General features: G+C 43.2%; 2 protein-coding genes across 3 annotated transcripts in view; both read right to left on the reverse strand.

The window, feature by feature from the left end:
- snx6 (sorting nexin 6) overlaps positions 1-2,933 on the reverse strand; it is a 9,561-nt gene extending 6,628 nt beyond the window's left edge. The window contains exons 1-4 of one of the 2 annotated variants that reach the window (XM_060051572.1): positions 2,859-2,933; positions 2,688-2,738; positions 1,391-1,495; positions 88-198 (exon numbers count right to left, since the gene is read on the reverse strand). In XM_060051572.1, coding sequence (XP_059907555.1) covers positions 88-198; positions 1,391-1,495; positions 2,688-2,738; positions 2,859-2,864 — 273 coding nt within the window. In that variant the 5' untranslated portion in view covers positions 2,865-2,933. The remainder of the gene's footprint in view (positions 1-87; positions 199-1,390; positions 1,496-2,687; positions 2,739-2,858) is intronic. The other variant, XM_060051573.1, reaches the window with a different exon arrangement.
- A 9,060-nt stretch (positions 2,934-11,993) lies between these two features.
- cfl2 (cofilin 2 (muscle)) lies at positions 11,994-14,881 on the reverse strand. Its single transcript, XM_060051705.1, has 4 exons — positions 14,721-14,881; positions 13,382-13,689; positions 12,797-12,873; positions 11,994-12,132 (listed from the first exon to the last, which is right to left on the reverse strand). The coding sequence occupies exons 1-4, from the start codon at positions 14,721-14,723 to the stop codon at positions 12,020-12,022; spliced, it is 501 nt and encodes a 166-aa protein (XP_059907688.1). The 5' UTR covers positions 14,724-14,881; the 3' UTR covers positions 11,994-12,019.
- Between the last annotated feature and the right edge of the window lie 305 nt (positions 14,882-15,186).

Below are 15,186 nucleotides of genomic sequence, written 5' to 3' on the forward strand. Positions count from 1 at the left end.
GCTGTACATTCAGTCTGTGGTCTGTACTGTACACTCGGTGCTAGTTTAGCATTTGGCTAGCGCTAGGCTAGGATAATTAGCTCTTACGATGTAGCCGGCGTAGTCCTCGTTCTCCACAAAGGAGTCATGGAGCCAGATGAACTCCTCGTGTTGTCGGACCACGGAGAACTCGTTCTGCTTGAAGTTAGGGAGCGTGCTCTGCGGAAACAATTTCTGTTAGCACTCTGGGGCCCAGTAATGTTCTGTTAGCACTCTGGAGGCTAGTAATGTTCTGATAGCACTCTGGGGCCCAGTAATGTTCTGTTAGCACTCTGGGGCCCAGTAATGTTCTGTTAGCACTCTGGGGCCCAGTAATGTTCTGTTAGCACTCTGGGGCCCAGTAATGTTCTGTTAGCACTCTGGGGCCCAGTAATGTTCTGTTAGCACTCTGGGGCCCAGTAATGTTCTGTTAGCACTCTGGGGCCCAGTAATGTTCTGTTAGCACTCTGGAGGCTAGTAATGTTCTGTTAGCACTCTGGGGCCCAGTAATGTTCTGTTAGCACTCTGGGGCCCAGTAATGTTCTGTTAGCACTCTGGGGCCCAGTAATGTTCTGTTAGCACTCTGGGGCCCAGTAATGTTCTGTTAGCACTCTGGGGCCCAGTAATGTTCTGTTAGCACTCTGGGGCCCAGTAATGTTCTGTTAGCACTCTGGAGGCTAGTAATGTTCTGTTAGCACTCTGGAGGCTAGCAATGTTCTGTTAGCACTCTGGGGCCCAGTAATGTTCTGTTAGCACTCTGGGGCCCAGTAATGTTCTGTTAGCACTCTGGAGGCTAGCAATGTTCTGTTAGCACTCTGGGGCCCAGTAATGTTCTGTTAGCACTCTGGGGCCCAGTAATGTTCTGTTAGCACTCGGGAGGCTAGCAATGTTCTGTTAGCACTCTGGGGCCCAGTAATGTTCTGTTAGCACTCTGGGGCCCAGTAATGTTCTGTTAGCACTCTGGGGCCCAGTAATGTTCTGTTAGCACTCTGGGGCCCAGTAATGTTCTGTTAGCACTCTGGGGCCCAGTAATGTTCTGTTAGCACTCTGGGGCCCAGTAATGTTCTGTTAGCACTCTGGGGCCCAGTAATGTTCTGTTAGCACTCTGGAGGCTAGTAATGTTCTGTTAGCACTCTGGGGCCCAGTAATGTTCTGATAGCACTCGGGAGGCTGGTATCCTGTTAGCACACAGGTTAGGTATTTGGCACTATAATCACCAAAACGACCAAACATTCCTTTCAAAAAATGGATAAACACTCCTTCCCAAAACTACTGAATCATACTGATATTACCAACATCTTTCAAAGAATGCTAAATAAGCAGTATATCAGTACACGACAAACCCTTTCCAAAGACTAAAGTGCATGTTTACCTTGGTGTGAACTGTGAACTTGACCTTATCTCGCTCACTCAGGGCATCAGAGATATCCACCTGCAGAGTGGCGTCCGTCTGCAGGTCCACATTCACAGCCCTGGGCTGGGGAGAGCGAACCGGGGACATTAAACACAGAATCCTGTTAACCCGCAACCAGTAACACGCTGTTATCAGGTCTGATAAAGGGAATATCTCAATCCCATGTAGAGGTGATTAGTCATTACATGTAGAGATGATTAACCATCACATGTAGAGGTGATCAACCATCCCATGTGCAGGTACTTTACCATGGGAACACTATCACAATATAATTTGGCGTTACAACTGTGGAGATTATTATGTAATGCTTATGACTTAGCCAAATGTTAACATGATTAGTGCTATAATTGATTAAATAAAAAATCGAATCTAAACTATGAGTGAAACATCAAACCTAAATGAAAAATAACAGAATCTTCTGCCTCAATCGCTGGTCCAGCAGAACCAATCACAATCACATGATAATGAAACAATTAATGAATGATTTGACCAAAGAAACGAGTTGATGGGAGCCTCGTGACGTAGGCGCCAGCAACAAAGTTTTCAACAAACCCTTTGCTTATAGGAGAAGGTTCTGGAGCAGATGCTTACCAAGTATTAAATAGGGACGCATACTGACGCAATCAATGCAACGGATGAGACTGTCGCCACTGATGCATAGCCAAGTCTTTTTAACATGTCTCCTAATCAGGTCTCCTAAACACGTCTCATAAACACGTCTCCTCAACATGTCTCTTAAACCACGTCTTCTAAACAAGTCTCCTTAAAAATGACTTCTTAACCGCATCTCTTGATCATGTCTTTTAAACATGTCTCCTCAACAATGTCTTATCAACAATGACTCTCTTATGAACAATGTCTTCCAAACAATCTCGACAAAACAGTGCAGTCCACGACACGTCCCATCCAAACCGCAGACCCATCCAAACCTCAGACCCATTCATCCCATCTCTTCCTCCCCGGCCTGTGTGTTGACTTCCCGTCTGTCTGTCTGTCAGATGTGTTGACGCTGGTCAACACATCCCCCAGCTGACAATAACGTTAGCTTACCTAGGCTAACTAGCGAGCTAGCCAGGCTAACCAGCTCCACTACAGGCGTATCTACGACCCTGACCCACCTCCACCTGCACCTGCACCACGCCTCTCCGTGGCCGCTACATAGGACATCCGTGTTCAACAGATGAAGGTTATTGATACGTAAGAGCGATAAGAGACGAGAGGAGGAGGAGGAAGGAGGAGGAGGAGGAGAACTTACTCCTCGGTCTTCTTCGGAGAGGAAGTCTGGGCCGTCGTCCAGCCCTTCCTGCTGTATGGAAACAGACACAACATCAACAACAACAACTGGTCCGCAGCGGGGGGCCACCATGGGTCCGCTGGCCGACGAGCGGTTCTAAAAGCTAATAAAGTAGAGAACATTAGAACCCACCATCATGGCTGCTTACGGGTGGAGTACGGACTGAGCCCGGGAAGTCATGTGACGTGACGTCGCGGGGTGGGCGGGGCCACAATACCCAGGTGACATCCCCATCAAAACATGACTTTATTGATTGTTTATTATTTAATGACAATAGGACATATTCCACAACAAATTGAAATACACGAAGCAGCACAGGTGACATTCCCATCAAAACATGTCTTTATTTGTTATTTATTATTTAATGACGACAGGAAATATTCCTAAACAAAGAGGAATACACGAAGCAGCACCATCAGACCTGCCTTAGTGAGGATGCCAAACAATAAAAAACCCGGAAAGTAAATCAAACTCAACAAACGTTCAAAATGTACATGAATGGGAAAGCAGCCTATTGATGTCTGACTGTCTGTGTTCCGCAGGACGGCCGGTAGATGGCGCTCTAGAACCATTCAGCAAATCTATCACGCATGCGCTGAAAAGGAACGTTTCTGGATTGCGATGTAAACACTAGACTAGTAGTTGTAAATGTGTAGGAAATAGATACAGACTAATTTATAGAGGTGTCTCATATACATTTGGCCATTTAAGTCATTCTTAAATGGCCAACTGAATCATTCAGAATCTTTATCAGATGTATTCGTGTGTGTGTGAGAGAGAGAGAGAGAGAGAGAGAGAGAGAGAGAGAGAGAGAGAGAGAGAGAGAGAGAGAGAGAGAGAGAGAGAGAGAGAGAGAGAGAGAGAGAGAGAGGTGTGTGTGTGTGTGTGTGTGGGGGGGAGAGAGAGAGAGAGGAGTGTCTGTGTGTGTGAGAGAGATAGAGAGGAGTGTGTGTAGGTGTGTGTGTGAGAGAGAGAGAGAGAAGCGTGTGTGTGTAATTTGAGTCCTTTCGTTCTGCTATTTATGGTTACCACATGCTGTTGTCTTGTCATCCTCCACACAGACCATCATCATCGTCATCATCAGTGAGGCCATGGTCTATAAAAAGCTTGTGAAACATTTGTAAAATTTTGAGGCACTTCGAAAATGTGGAATGAAACTGCCAGATGAGACTTCAAAATAAAAGCCTTTCGGTTCAATACTGATTAAAGTCGATTTTTTTTTTATTTACTCTTCCGAAGTTCGGTGCATTAGTTTTCATATTATTTTTATAATTTTGCGTGTGTTTGATTCCAGAATCTTTCTAAGTGCCGCGGGAAGTGGGGGTGCTTAGGGTGCTGCAGCACCCCCCCCCCCCCTGGCGGCCTCTGGCTGTAACTGCAAGTGAGAAGGTTTTCTGAACAAATCAATACTTTTTTTATAATTTTATCATACAACATGATTTTTCATTAAATTATTGACATCCACCCTTTTTATGATATTTATCATGTTATCATTTCATTTTATTGAGAACATTGTCTGAGTAGGCTGACGTAGGCTATGACGCACAACGCAGAACTGTCGATAGCTGAATATCGTACTATGCAGATTTTACATAAGCATGTTGGTGTTCAACATCTCTTGTAGTGAACATTCTAAAACTGGTGTAAAATGTTGCTGCCATATTAATAGACACGTTGAATGATATCGTTATGATTCTGGAATCCCGCACGTAAACTGGTTGGCAAAAAAAGAGCAAAGACGGACGGTTCACTTGACGGAGAAACCGTCACTTTCCTCATATCAGACAACTCGTAACTCTGGATGAAAATGAAGGCTTTCTTTTATTGTCACTTTCCTTTTAAACCTTTAGAAATAACCTCCTGAATCCTTGTTATAACGCTGTGTATAATCCCGGACCGCAACAGCTTGTCGGCATGTTGTAAGTGTGTGAAATTCAGCACAGTATCAGCCGAGTTGACTCTAATTTCCACATTGTTTACTTGCTGACGATTGTGAATAACAGTGGCTAGTTGGCAGAACTCTTTTTACACACCAGTAGAGTGTTTATCAGAGCGGAGCCCTGAATCTGTAAACAATGGATGTTGCGCAGCATTTATTATGACGTCATTATATAGACTCTCTCTCAGCACCACCTCCCCTTGGACTGACTTCCCGCGTCCCTGGTGTTACCCCCTAGTTTTATTCGATACATTTAGACCCCTTATGGGTTTTTCATGACGACAGATTAAAAACGACATTTTTTTTTACGTTTCATTTGATAAAAACGACAGTGTTACCCCTTATGTTTTTTTTCCCATGATGACTGATGAAAAACAACAGTGTTAATAATAATAATAATAATACATTTAATTTAGAGGCGCCTTTCAAGACACCCAAGGTCACCTTACAGAGCATATAGTCATCAATATAAGTGTTACCCCTTATATTTTATTTGACAAAGACAACAGTGTTACCCCTTGTGGTTTTTTTCATGACGACCAATAAAAAACAACAGTGTTACCCCTTATGTTTTTATTCATGACGACCAATAAAAAACAACAGTGTCACCCCTTATGTTTTTTTTCATGACGACCAATAAAAAAAGGAACAGTGTTACCCCTTATGTTTTTATTCATGACGACCAATAAAAAATAACAGTGTTACCCCTTATGTTTTTTTTCATTACGACCAATAAACAATGGAACAGTGTTACCCCTTATGGTATTTATAGATGACATCAACCGGATTTGAACCCCGGTCACCAGGGGGTTAGACAGTGTAAACTCCACTGCACCACTGAGGCGATGACAATACACAATAATCAATCGTCAAGAAAGAGGATATACATGACATTAAAATGTATGTGTGTATTTCTATTATTTCCCTTATGTTTTTTTTCATGACGACCAATAAAAAACGACAGTGTTACCCCTTATAAAATATTTGACAAAGACAACAGTGTTACCCTTTGTTTTTTTTCATGACGACCAATAAAAAACAACAGTGTTACCCCTTATGTTGTTTTTCATGACGACCAATAAAAAACAACAGTGTTACCCCTTATGTTTTTTTTCATGCCGACCAATAAAAAACAACAGTATTACCCCTTATGTTTTCTTTCATGACGACAAATAAAAAACAGCAGTCTTACCCCTTATGTTTTTTTTCATGACGACCAATAAAAAACGACAGTGGTACCCCTTATGTTTTTTTTCATGACGACCAATAAAAAACGACAGTGGTACCCCTTATGTTTTTTTTCATGACGACCAATGAAAACGACAGTGGTACCCCTTATGTTTTTTTTCATGACGACCAATAAAAAACGACAGTGGTACCCCTTATGTTTTTTTTCATGACGACCAATAAAAAACGACAGTGGTACCCCTGTCGACGTTTATGCAGGGATCCTAACCTGAGCTGTTTAGAGTGTTAACCTCCGAACTTATCAATGCACCATCAAAACACAGAATAAAGTCAACATAATGGTTATACTTGACTTTATAATTCGCATGAAATAGAGATAATAGTCTTCCAACAGACGTCATCAACCAGATTTGAACCCCGGTCTCCAGGGGGTTGGGCAGAGTGCACTCCACTGCACCACAGAGGCGATGACAATACACAATAATCAATCATTAATAAAGAGGATATACATGACATTAAAATGTATGTGTGTATTTCTATTATTTCCCTTAAGTTTTTTTTCACGACGACCAATAATAAACAACAGTGTTACCCCTTATGTTTTTTTTCATGACGACCAAAAAAAACAACAGTGTTACCCCCTTTATGTTTTTTTTCATGACGACCAATAAAAACGACAGTGGTACCCCTTATGTTTTTTTTCATGACGACCAATAAAAAACAACTGTGTTATCCCTTCTTTTTATTTTCATGCCGACCAATAAAAAACAACAGTGTTACCCCTTATGTTTTCTTTCATGACGACCAATAAAAAACAGCAGTCTTACCCCTTATGTTTTTTTTTCATGACGACCAATAAAAAACAACAGTGTTATCCCTTATGTTTTTTTTCATGCCGACCAATAAAAAACAACACAGTTATCCCTTATGTTTTTTTTCATGACGACCAATAAAAAACAACAGTGTTATCCCTTATGTTTTTTTTCATGCCGACCAATAAAAAACAACAGTCTTACCCCCTTTATGTTTTTTTTCATGACGACCAATAAAAACGACAGTGGTACCCCTTATGTTTTTTTTCATGACGACCAATAAAAAACGACAGTGGTACCCCTTATGTTTTTTTTCATGACGACCAATGAAAACGACAGTGGTACCCCTTATGTTTTTTTTCATGACGACCAATAAAAAACGACAGTGGTACCCCTTATGTTTTTTTTCATGACGACCAATAAAAAACGACAGTGGTACCCCTTATGTTTTTTTTCATGACGACCAATAAAAAACGACAGTGGTACCCCTGTCGACGTTTATGCAGGGATCCTAACCTGAGCTGTTTAGAGTGTTAACCTCCGAACTTATCAATGCACCATCAAAACACAGAATAAAGTCAACATAATGATTATACTTGACTTTATAATTCGCATGAAATAGAGATAATAGTCTTCCAACAGAGGTCATCAACCAGATTTGAACCCCGGTCTCCAGGGGGTTGGGCAGAGTGCACTCCACTGCACCACAGAGGCGATGACTATACACAATAATCAATCATTAATAAAGAGGATATACATGACATTAAAATGTATGTGTGTATTTCTATTATTTCCCTTAAGTTTTTTTTCACGACGACCAATAAAAAACAACAGTGTTACCCCTTATGTTTTTTTTCATGACGACCAAAAAAAACAACAGTGTTACCCCCTTTATGTTTTTTTTCATGCCGACCAATAAAAAACAACAGTGGTACCCCTTATGTTTTTTTTCATGACGACCAATAAAAAACAACAGTGTTATCCCTTCTTTTTTTTTTCATGCCGACCAATAAAAAACAACAGTGGTACCCCTTATGTTTTTTTTCATGACGACCAATAAAAAACAACAGTGTTACCCCTCATGTATTTTTTCATGACGACCAAAAAAAACAACAGTGTTACCCCCTTTATGTTTTTTTTCATGCCGACCAATAAAAAACAACAGTGTTACCCCTTATGTTTTCTTGATTGACGACCAATAACAAACAGCAGTCTTACCCCATATGTTTTTTTTCATGACGACCAATAAAAACAACAGTGTTACCCCCTTTATGTTTTCTTTCATGACGACCAATAACAAACAGCAGTCTTACCCCATATGTTTTTTTTCATGACGACCAATAAAAAACAACTGTGTTATCCCTTCTTTTTATTTTCATGACGACCAATAAAAAACAACAGTGTTACCCCTCATGTTTTTTTCATGCCGACCAATAAAAAATAACAGTGGTACCCCTTATGTTTTTTTTCATGACGACCAATAAAAACAACAGTGTTACCCCTCATGTTTTTTTTCATGACGACCAATAAAAAACAACAGTGTTACCCCTCATGTTTTTTTTCATGACGACCAAAAAAAACAACAGTGTTACCCCTTATGTTTTCTTGATTGACGACCAATAAAAAACAGCAGTCTTACCCCATATGTTTTTTTTCATGACGACCAATAAAAAACGACAGTGGTACCCCTTATGTTTTTTTTCATGATGACCAATAAAAAACGACAGTGGTACCCCTTATGTTTTTTTTCATGACGACCAATAAAAAACGACAGTGGTACCCCTTATGTTTTTTTTCATGACGACCAATAAAAAACAACAGTGTTACCCCTTATGTTTTTTTTCATGACGACCAATAAAAACGACAGTGGTACCCCTTATGTTTTTTTTCATGACGACCAATAAAAAACAACAGTGTTATCCCTTCTTTTTATTTTCATGCCGACCAATAAAAACGACAGTGGTACCCCTTATGTTTTTTTTCATGACGACCAATAAAAAACGACAGTGTTACCCCTTATGTTTTTTTTCATGACGACCAAAAAAAACAACAGTGTTACCCCCTTTATGTTTTTTTTCATGACGACCAATAAAAAACAACAGTGTTACCCCTTATGTTTTTTTTTCATGATGACCAATAAAATACGACAGTGTTACCCCTTATGTTTTTTTTCATGACGACCAAAGAAAAACAACAATGTTACCCCCAATGTTTTATTTGATAAATATCGACAGTGTTACCCCTCATGTTTTTTCCATGTTGACCAATAAAAAACAACAGTGGTACCCCTGTTGACGTTTTTGCGGGGATACAAACCTGAGCTGTTTAGAGAGTTAACCTCCGAACTTATCAATGCACCATCAAGACACCGAATAAAGACATCACAATGGTTATGCTTGACTTTATAATTCGCATGAAATAGAGATAAGATATATAACGGACTTGAACCCCGGTCTCCAGGCGATTAGCTCACAGGTCCCTCCACTTCCCACTGAGAATTGTAAATTAAAAATGTCTACCCAAAGATATGGTGTTTTCCACAGAAATTGAGCCACGGTCTCCAGTGGGTTAGGCAGAGTGCACTCCACTGCACCACTGAGGCGATGACAATACACAATAATCAATCATCAATAAAGAGGATATACATGACAGTAAAATGTATGTGTGTATTTCTATTATTTCCCTTATCCCTTTTTCACGACGACCAATAATAAACAACAGTGTTACCCCTTATGTTTTTTTTCATGACGACCAAAGAAAAACAACAATGTTACCCCCAATGTTTTATTTGATAAATATCAACAGTGTTACCCCTTATGTTTATTTCATGATGGCCGATAAAAAACGACAGAGTTACCCCTCATGTTTTTTCCATGTTGACCAATGAAAAACAACAGTGTTACCCCCTTTATGTTTTTTTTTCATGACGACCAATAAAAAACAACAGTGCTACCCCTTATGTTTTTTTTCATGACGACCAATAAAAAACAACAGTGTTACCCAGGGACGCGGGAAGTTGGGGGGCTTAGGGTGCTGCAGCGGCCCCTGGCTGTAACTGCAAGTGGGAAAGTTTTCTGAACAAATCAATACTTTTTTTGCATAATTTTATCATACAACATGATTTTTCATAAAATTATTGACATCCACCCTTTTTATTATATTTATCATATTATCGGTACTATGCTGATTTTACATAAGCATGTTGGTGTTCAACATCTGTTTTAGTGAACATTCTAAAACTGGTGTAAAATGTTGCTGCCTAGACACGTTGAATGTTATCGTTTTGATTCTGGAATCCCGCACGTAAACTGGTTGGCAAAAAAAGAGCAAAGACGGGCGGTTCACTTGACGGAGAAACCGTCATTTTCCTCATATCAGACAACTCGTAACTCTGGATGAAAATGAAGGCTTTCTATTATTGTCACTTTCCTTTGTAAACCTTTAGAAATATCCTCCTGAATCCTTGTTATAACGCTGTGTGTAATCCCGGACCGCAACAGCTTGTCGGCATGTTGTTAGTGTTTGAAATTCAGCACAGTATCAGCCGAGTTGACTCTAATTTCCAGATTGTTTACTTGCTAACGTTTGTGAATAACAGTGGCTAGTTGGCAGAACTCTTTTTACACACCAGTAGAGTGTTTATCAGAGCGGATCCCTGAATGTGACGTTACCCGTCATCTCGTCTCTGTAAACAATGGATGTTGCGCAGCATTTATTATGACGTCATTATATAGATTCTCTCTCAGCACCCCCCCCTCGGACTGACTTCCCGCGTCCCTGTAAGTGCCTAAATAGTATACAATTGAACCGTGCTTTCATTTTGAAGTGAGAGGAGAGCTAAGAGGACTGACTATCATTATCATTAGGAACATCGTAGAAACCCATTATCGTAGAAAACATTTAGTAACTAATTATCACTACCATATATCATTAGTTATTATAAATAATTATTTAATACTAGTACTATATAACTACTATATATATTCTTAATAATGAAAGTTCAGTTATTATCACTAACAATGTATCTTATTATCATTAATAAAATGCTATTAATAGAATTATAGAACACATAATTCATAGAATCGGACGCATAATTTTTATCAATATGAAAAAAACGATCCCCTCATTATCGTTTAGATCAAGTCATTTCATTCTTCACAGAACAGAAGCGCCGGGAGGCAGTTTCTCGTATCGGGTCACTGGTTTTATTGCAACGTTTCCGTGAGATCAATACATTTCATCCAGGTTCCAGCATGTGTGCGTGATGTAATGCCATCATCAAGTCGACATCAACAGTGTTCTTAAAAAAAAAGGCGAGCTGATCTAGGCGGGTTCAGATTGAGTAGCGTTTACATTCAAGATCAAAATAAGGCAGCGACCCGGCAGAACGCTGCTCTGAGGTCAGGGGGAGGGAACCCTTCCCTCCTTCTCTCTGGTCGCGTGGGACACTAACAGTGCTCAGCAAGGAGGATATGAATGCATAGCTTAACAAGGCTTGTGGTGCCTCCACTTCCTGTCCAAATAAATACAATCCTATGAAATCCTCAGTGCAAAATCCTGACAGATGTAAGAGCGGGCGGACAGGAAGGCACACAGACAGACAGACAGACAGACAGAGAGATGGACAGACAGAGAGACGGACAGAGAGACAGACAGACAGACAGACAGACAGACAGACAGACAGACAGACAGACAGACAGACAGACAGACAGACAGACAGACAGACAGACAGACAGGCTGCAGACAAGACACCTGTCTCAGAGCTTTGGAGTTATCATTCCTTTATATTGACTTTGGCAGAGCTGGGGCGTGAGGAGGTGCTCCTAGACGAGGAGGTGCTCCAGACGAGGAGGTGCACCTAGACGAGGAGGTGCTCCTAGACGAGGAGGTGCACCTAGACGAGGAGGTGCTCCTAGACGAGGAGGTGCTCCTGGACGAGGAGGTGCCCCTAGACGAGGAGGTGCCCCTAGACGAGGAGGTGCTCCTGGACGAGGAGGTGCCCCTAGACGAGGAGGTGCTCCTAGACGAGGAGGTGTACCTAGACGAGGAGGTGCACCTAGACGAGGAGGTGCTCCTAGACGAGGAGGTGCACCTAGACGAGGAGATGCTCCTGGACGAGGAGGTGCACGGGGAGCAGGACGCTTCATCTGTCATCTTGCAAAACCAACCAATCAAAACAGAGTCAAGATGACGGTCCTTCAACTCGAACAACAAGGAGGTGAGGAGGGGACATAAAGGGGGGGAGATGAGGAAGAGGAGGGGGTTTAGAGGAGGTGTCGTCAGGAGGAGTAGGTGATGGAGGAGCAGAGGAGGTGTAGTCAGGAGGAGTAGAGGCGGTGGCGGAGGGCGGGGCCCTACAGTGCTTTCCCCTCCAGGGTGACGACCACGCTGCCTCCCAGCTTCTCCGCCAGCGTGGCACGGTCCTGCACCTCGTCCAGACCGTTCACCTGCCACTCGTGTTTGATACCTGCAGACAGACAGACAGACAGACAGACAGACAGGCAGACAGGCAGGCAGGCAGGCAGGCAGGCAGGCAGGCAGGCAGGCAGACAGACAGACAGACAGACAGACAGACAGACAGACAGACAGACAGACAGACAGACAGACAGACAGACAGACAGACAGACAGACAGACAGACAGACAGACAGGCAGACAGGCAGACAGGCAGACAGGCAGACAGACAGACCGACAGGCCGACAGGCAAGTAGACAGACCGACGATAGCAGGCAGATAGACAGGCAGAGAGACAGACAGAGAGACAGACAGACAGGCAGACAGGCAGGCAGGCAGGCAGGCAGGCAGACAGACAGACAGACAGACAGACAGACAGACAGACAGACCGACGGACAGAAAGAGAGGCAGTTTAGTGTCCTGACTCTGTGGTTCTGGTTCTCCTGAAGTCTAGAGCGACGCTAGAAATGCCAGTAGGAGAACATCTGATCAGCAGACGCTCGGTCAGGCTGGGCCTGCTGACAGCTGCAGTGGACTGACAGCCGTGTGCCACAGTTTGAGCCCCAGGGGGAACGCTAGCCACTAGGTGTTCTCAATCGGTTTTATGAAATGAACCAATCAGGTCTCTAGCCCTGACCCATTTACCAACCCGATCAGAAGACTGTGCTACCCTCCTCACCTGTAAACTTCTTCTTTATGGCGTCTTTAGACGTGGCGTAGATCATCTTGCTCCTCAGCGGAGCGCCCTCTGGTGCCCTGGAGGAACAACACAGTTAATATTCAATATTTATACCGCAAAATAATAAAACGCCGGAGAAACCGAAGACATTTCAAATAAAACAACGACTTTAGCAATGACGTAGCAAATATGTAGATAGTTACAAAGACTGTTGGTGGACAGATAGACAGAGAGACAGACCAATCAGACAGACATTGGGGAAAACAGAGAACAAGACAAAGACAGTTGGGCAGACAGACAGCCAGCCAGACAGAGACAGACGGTTCAGCAGATATACAGACAGAGATGAGCAGACAGTTAGCCTATATACCAGCATCCAGACAGACAGTTTGTCGGGCAGACAGACAGTTTGGTGGTCAAACAGACAGTTTGGTGGGCAGACAAACAGTTTGGGGTCAGACAGACAGTATGGTTGGCCGAGAGACAGAGAGAGCAGACAGACAGTTTGGAGTCAGACAAACTCAGACAGCTTGGTGGTCAAACAGACAGCTTGGAGGCAGACAGACAGTGTGGTAGCAGACAGACCAGAAGATGAAGACCAGGTCCTCCTTCTTGGACTCGCGGGTCTCGTAGGTGGCGTCGTAGAGGCCGTAGCGACAGTCGCCGAGCGGCAGCAGCTTGACGAAGCAGGCGTACGGGTCGTCCACCGTGTCCCCGATGTCGCCCACCAGGATCTGCTTGCCCGGCTCCACCACGATCTGCTTCTTGTCGTCACTCAGGCAGAACAGCACCGCCTTCTTCCTCTTCTTCACATCCTCCGGCGACGAAGACTTGCGCACCTTCATGTCGTTGAACACCTTGATGACCTCATCGTTGACGGTGACGCCCGATGCCTGAGGGGGACAGAGGTGGGACAGAGGGGGGACAGAGGTGGGACAGAGGGGGGACAGAGGTGGGACAGAGGTGGGACGGGGGGGGGGACGGGGGGGGGAGAGAGCAGCGTCACAACATGGGACAGGCACAGGACTTCATTCATAGGAGGTTTACTACTGAAAGGCCAATAAACGAGGCTTGACTTAAGTTTACTGATGGAAGAGATAAAAGGCTACCGTCCGTATCTGATCATTAGTGGCAGATATCAAAATGAAATGAGGCTGTTATTGGTTAAGAATATATATAATCCATTGATTATATCCAATCCAATCCATTATTGTAATCCATGGGGAAAATAAGTATTGCAAATGAATAGCTATCAAAAATTATTCATTATTATATTTGGATATAAAGTATCCTCAGATTATCAAATGACGAGGAATGATCCTATATTTAGACAGAGAATATTAATACAGACTAGAGTGAAAAAAAAAAATATATATATATACACACACACACACTCAGTATATACTGACTCTAGTAAGTAAAGCCCCCAGACACTCCACATATCTTTAGACCTTAACCCCTCGAACAGTCTTTGACTTGACAGCCTGCTATTCTAGGCCACTTCTCCAAAGTGAGAGCGAACCTCCTGGTCTCAGACATGGAGCAAGTTTGAGAACACTGGAGGACCGTTGAATGAGTAACGCTTTAGTGAGGTGAACTATGTAAGGAAACATTCATTAGAGCCACAGGAACTATAATTAGATAAGATGGCCGCCTTTCTGGACGGCCTTATGCTGGACCTCCTGCTCCAGTAAATCACGGTCCGGTCCAGTCCTGCAGTAAAACTAGTCGATACACCGAGGAACTCCCTAAAAACAATCCGTCCCGAGTACTGAACCCACCGGGGGCACAAGGCGGACGGCCGCCGTGCTAACCCGAGTAGCCCAGCTCCCCACATAACGGTCCAGCCGCAAAGTCCTCAAAGTTGTTCGGTCGGAACCAAATTCAAACCCCCACGTCCTGGACCCGGGTCGGAGGTTCTTACCATGTTGTCCGGGTGGTTGTGTGGTCTGGTACAGTGCTACAGCGGACTAAAAATGCACCGGGGAGCGGTGTTGTACCGGAGGAACGTGGGCAGCAGCCGGTCCTGAAGGAGTGAGCAGGCGAGGAGGGGGAGGAGAGACGCGGGGCGGACGCAGCAGGCGGCGATCAGCGCGACACCGCGACAGCGGTATCGGGAGCGGCAGGTTGAGGATTAATCAATGAGTCGCCGATACTGCAGCACGATCCTTCCAATCAACACAACGTACATGTGCGGTTTAACTTCTAGCCTGTAGTTTCTTTGGCTAGTTATATGGAGCTTATATCAACCTTATTCAAACATTAAAAATATTATTTCGACTAATCATAACAAAGTTATCCTATGTAACAGTTTGTATTGCAATATGATTTAGTTAAAAGCTCTTTGTTTTGTGTTCAGCTTTGACACTCATGTTTCAAATATACCGCAT

Source organism: Gadus macrocephalus, chromosome 5 (genome assembly GCF_031168955.1).
Source record: "Gadus macrocephalus chromosome 5, ASM3116895v1".
NCBI classification, from domain to species: domain Eukaryota; kingdom Metazoa; phylum Chordata; class Actinopteri; order Gadiformes; family Gadidae; genus Gadus; species Gadus macrocephalus.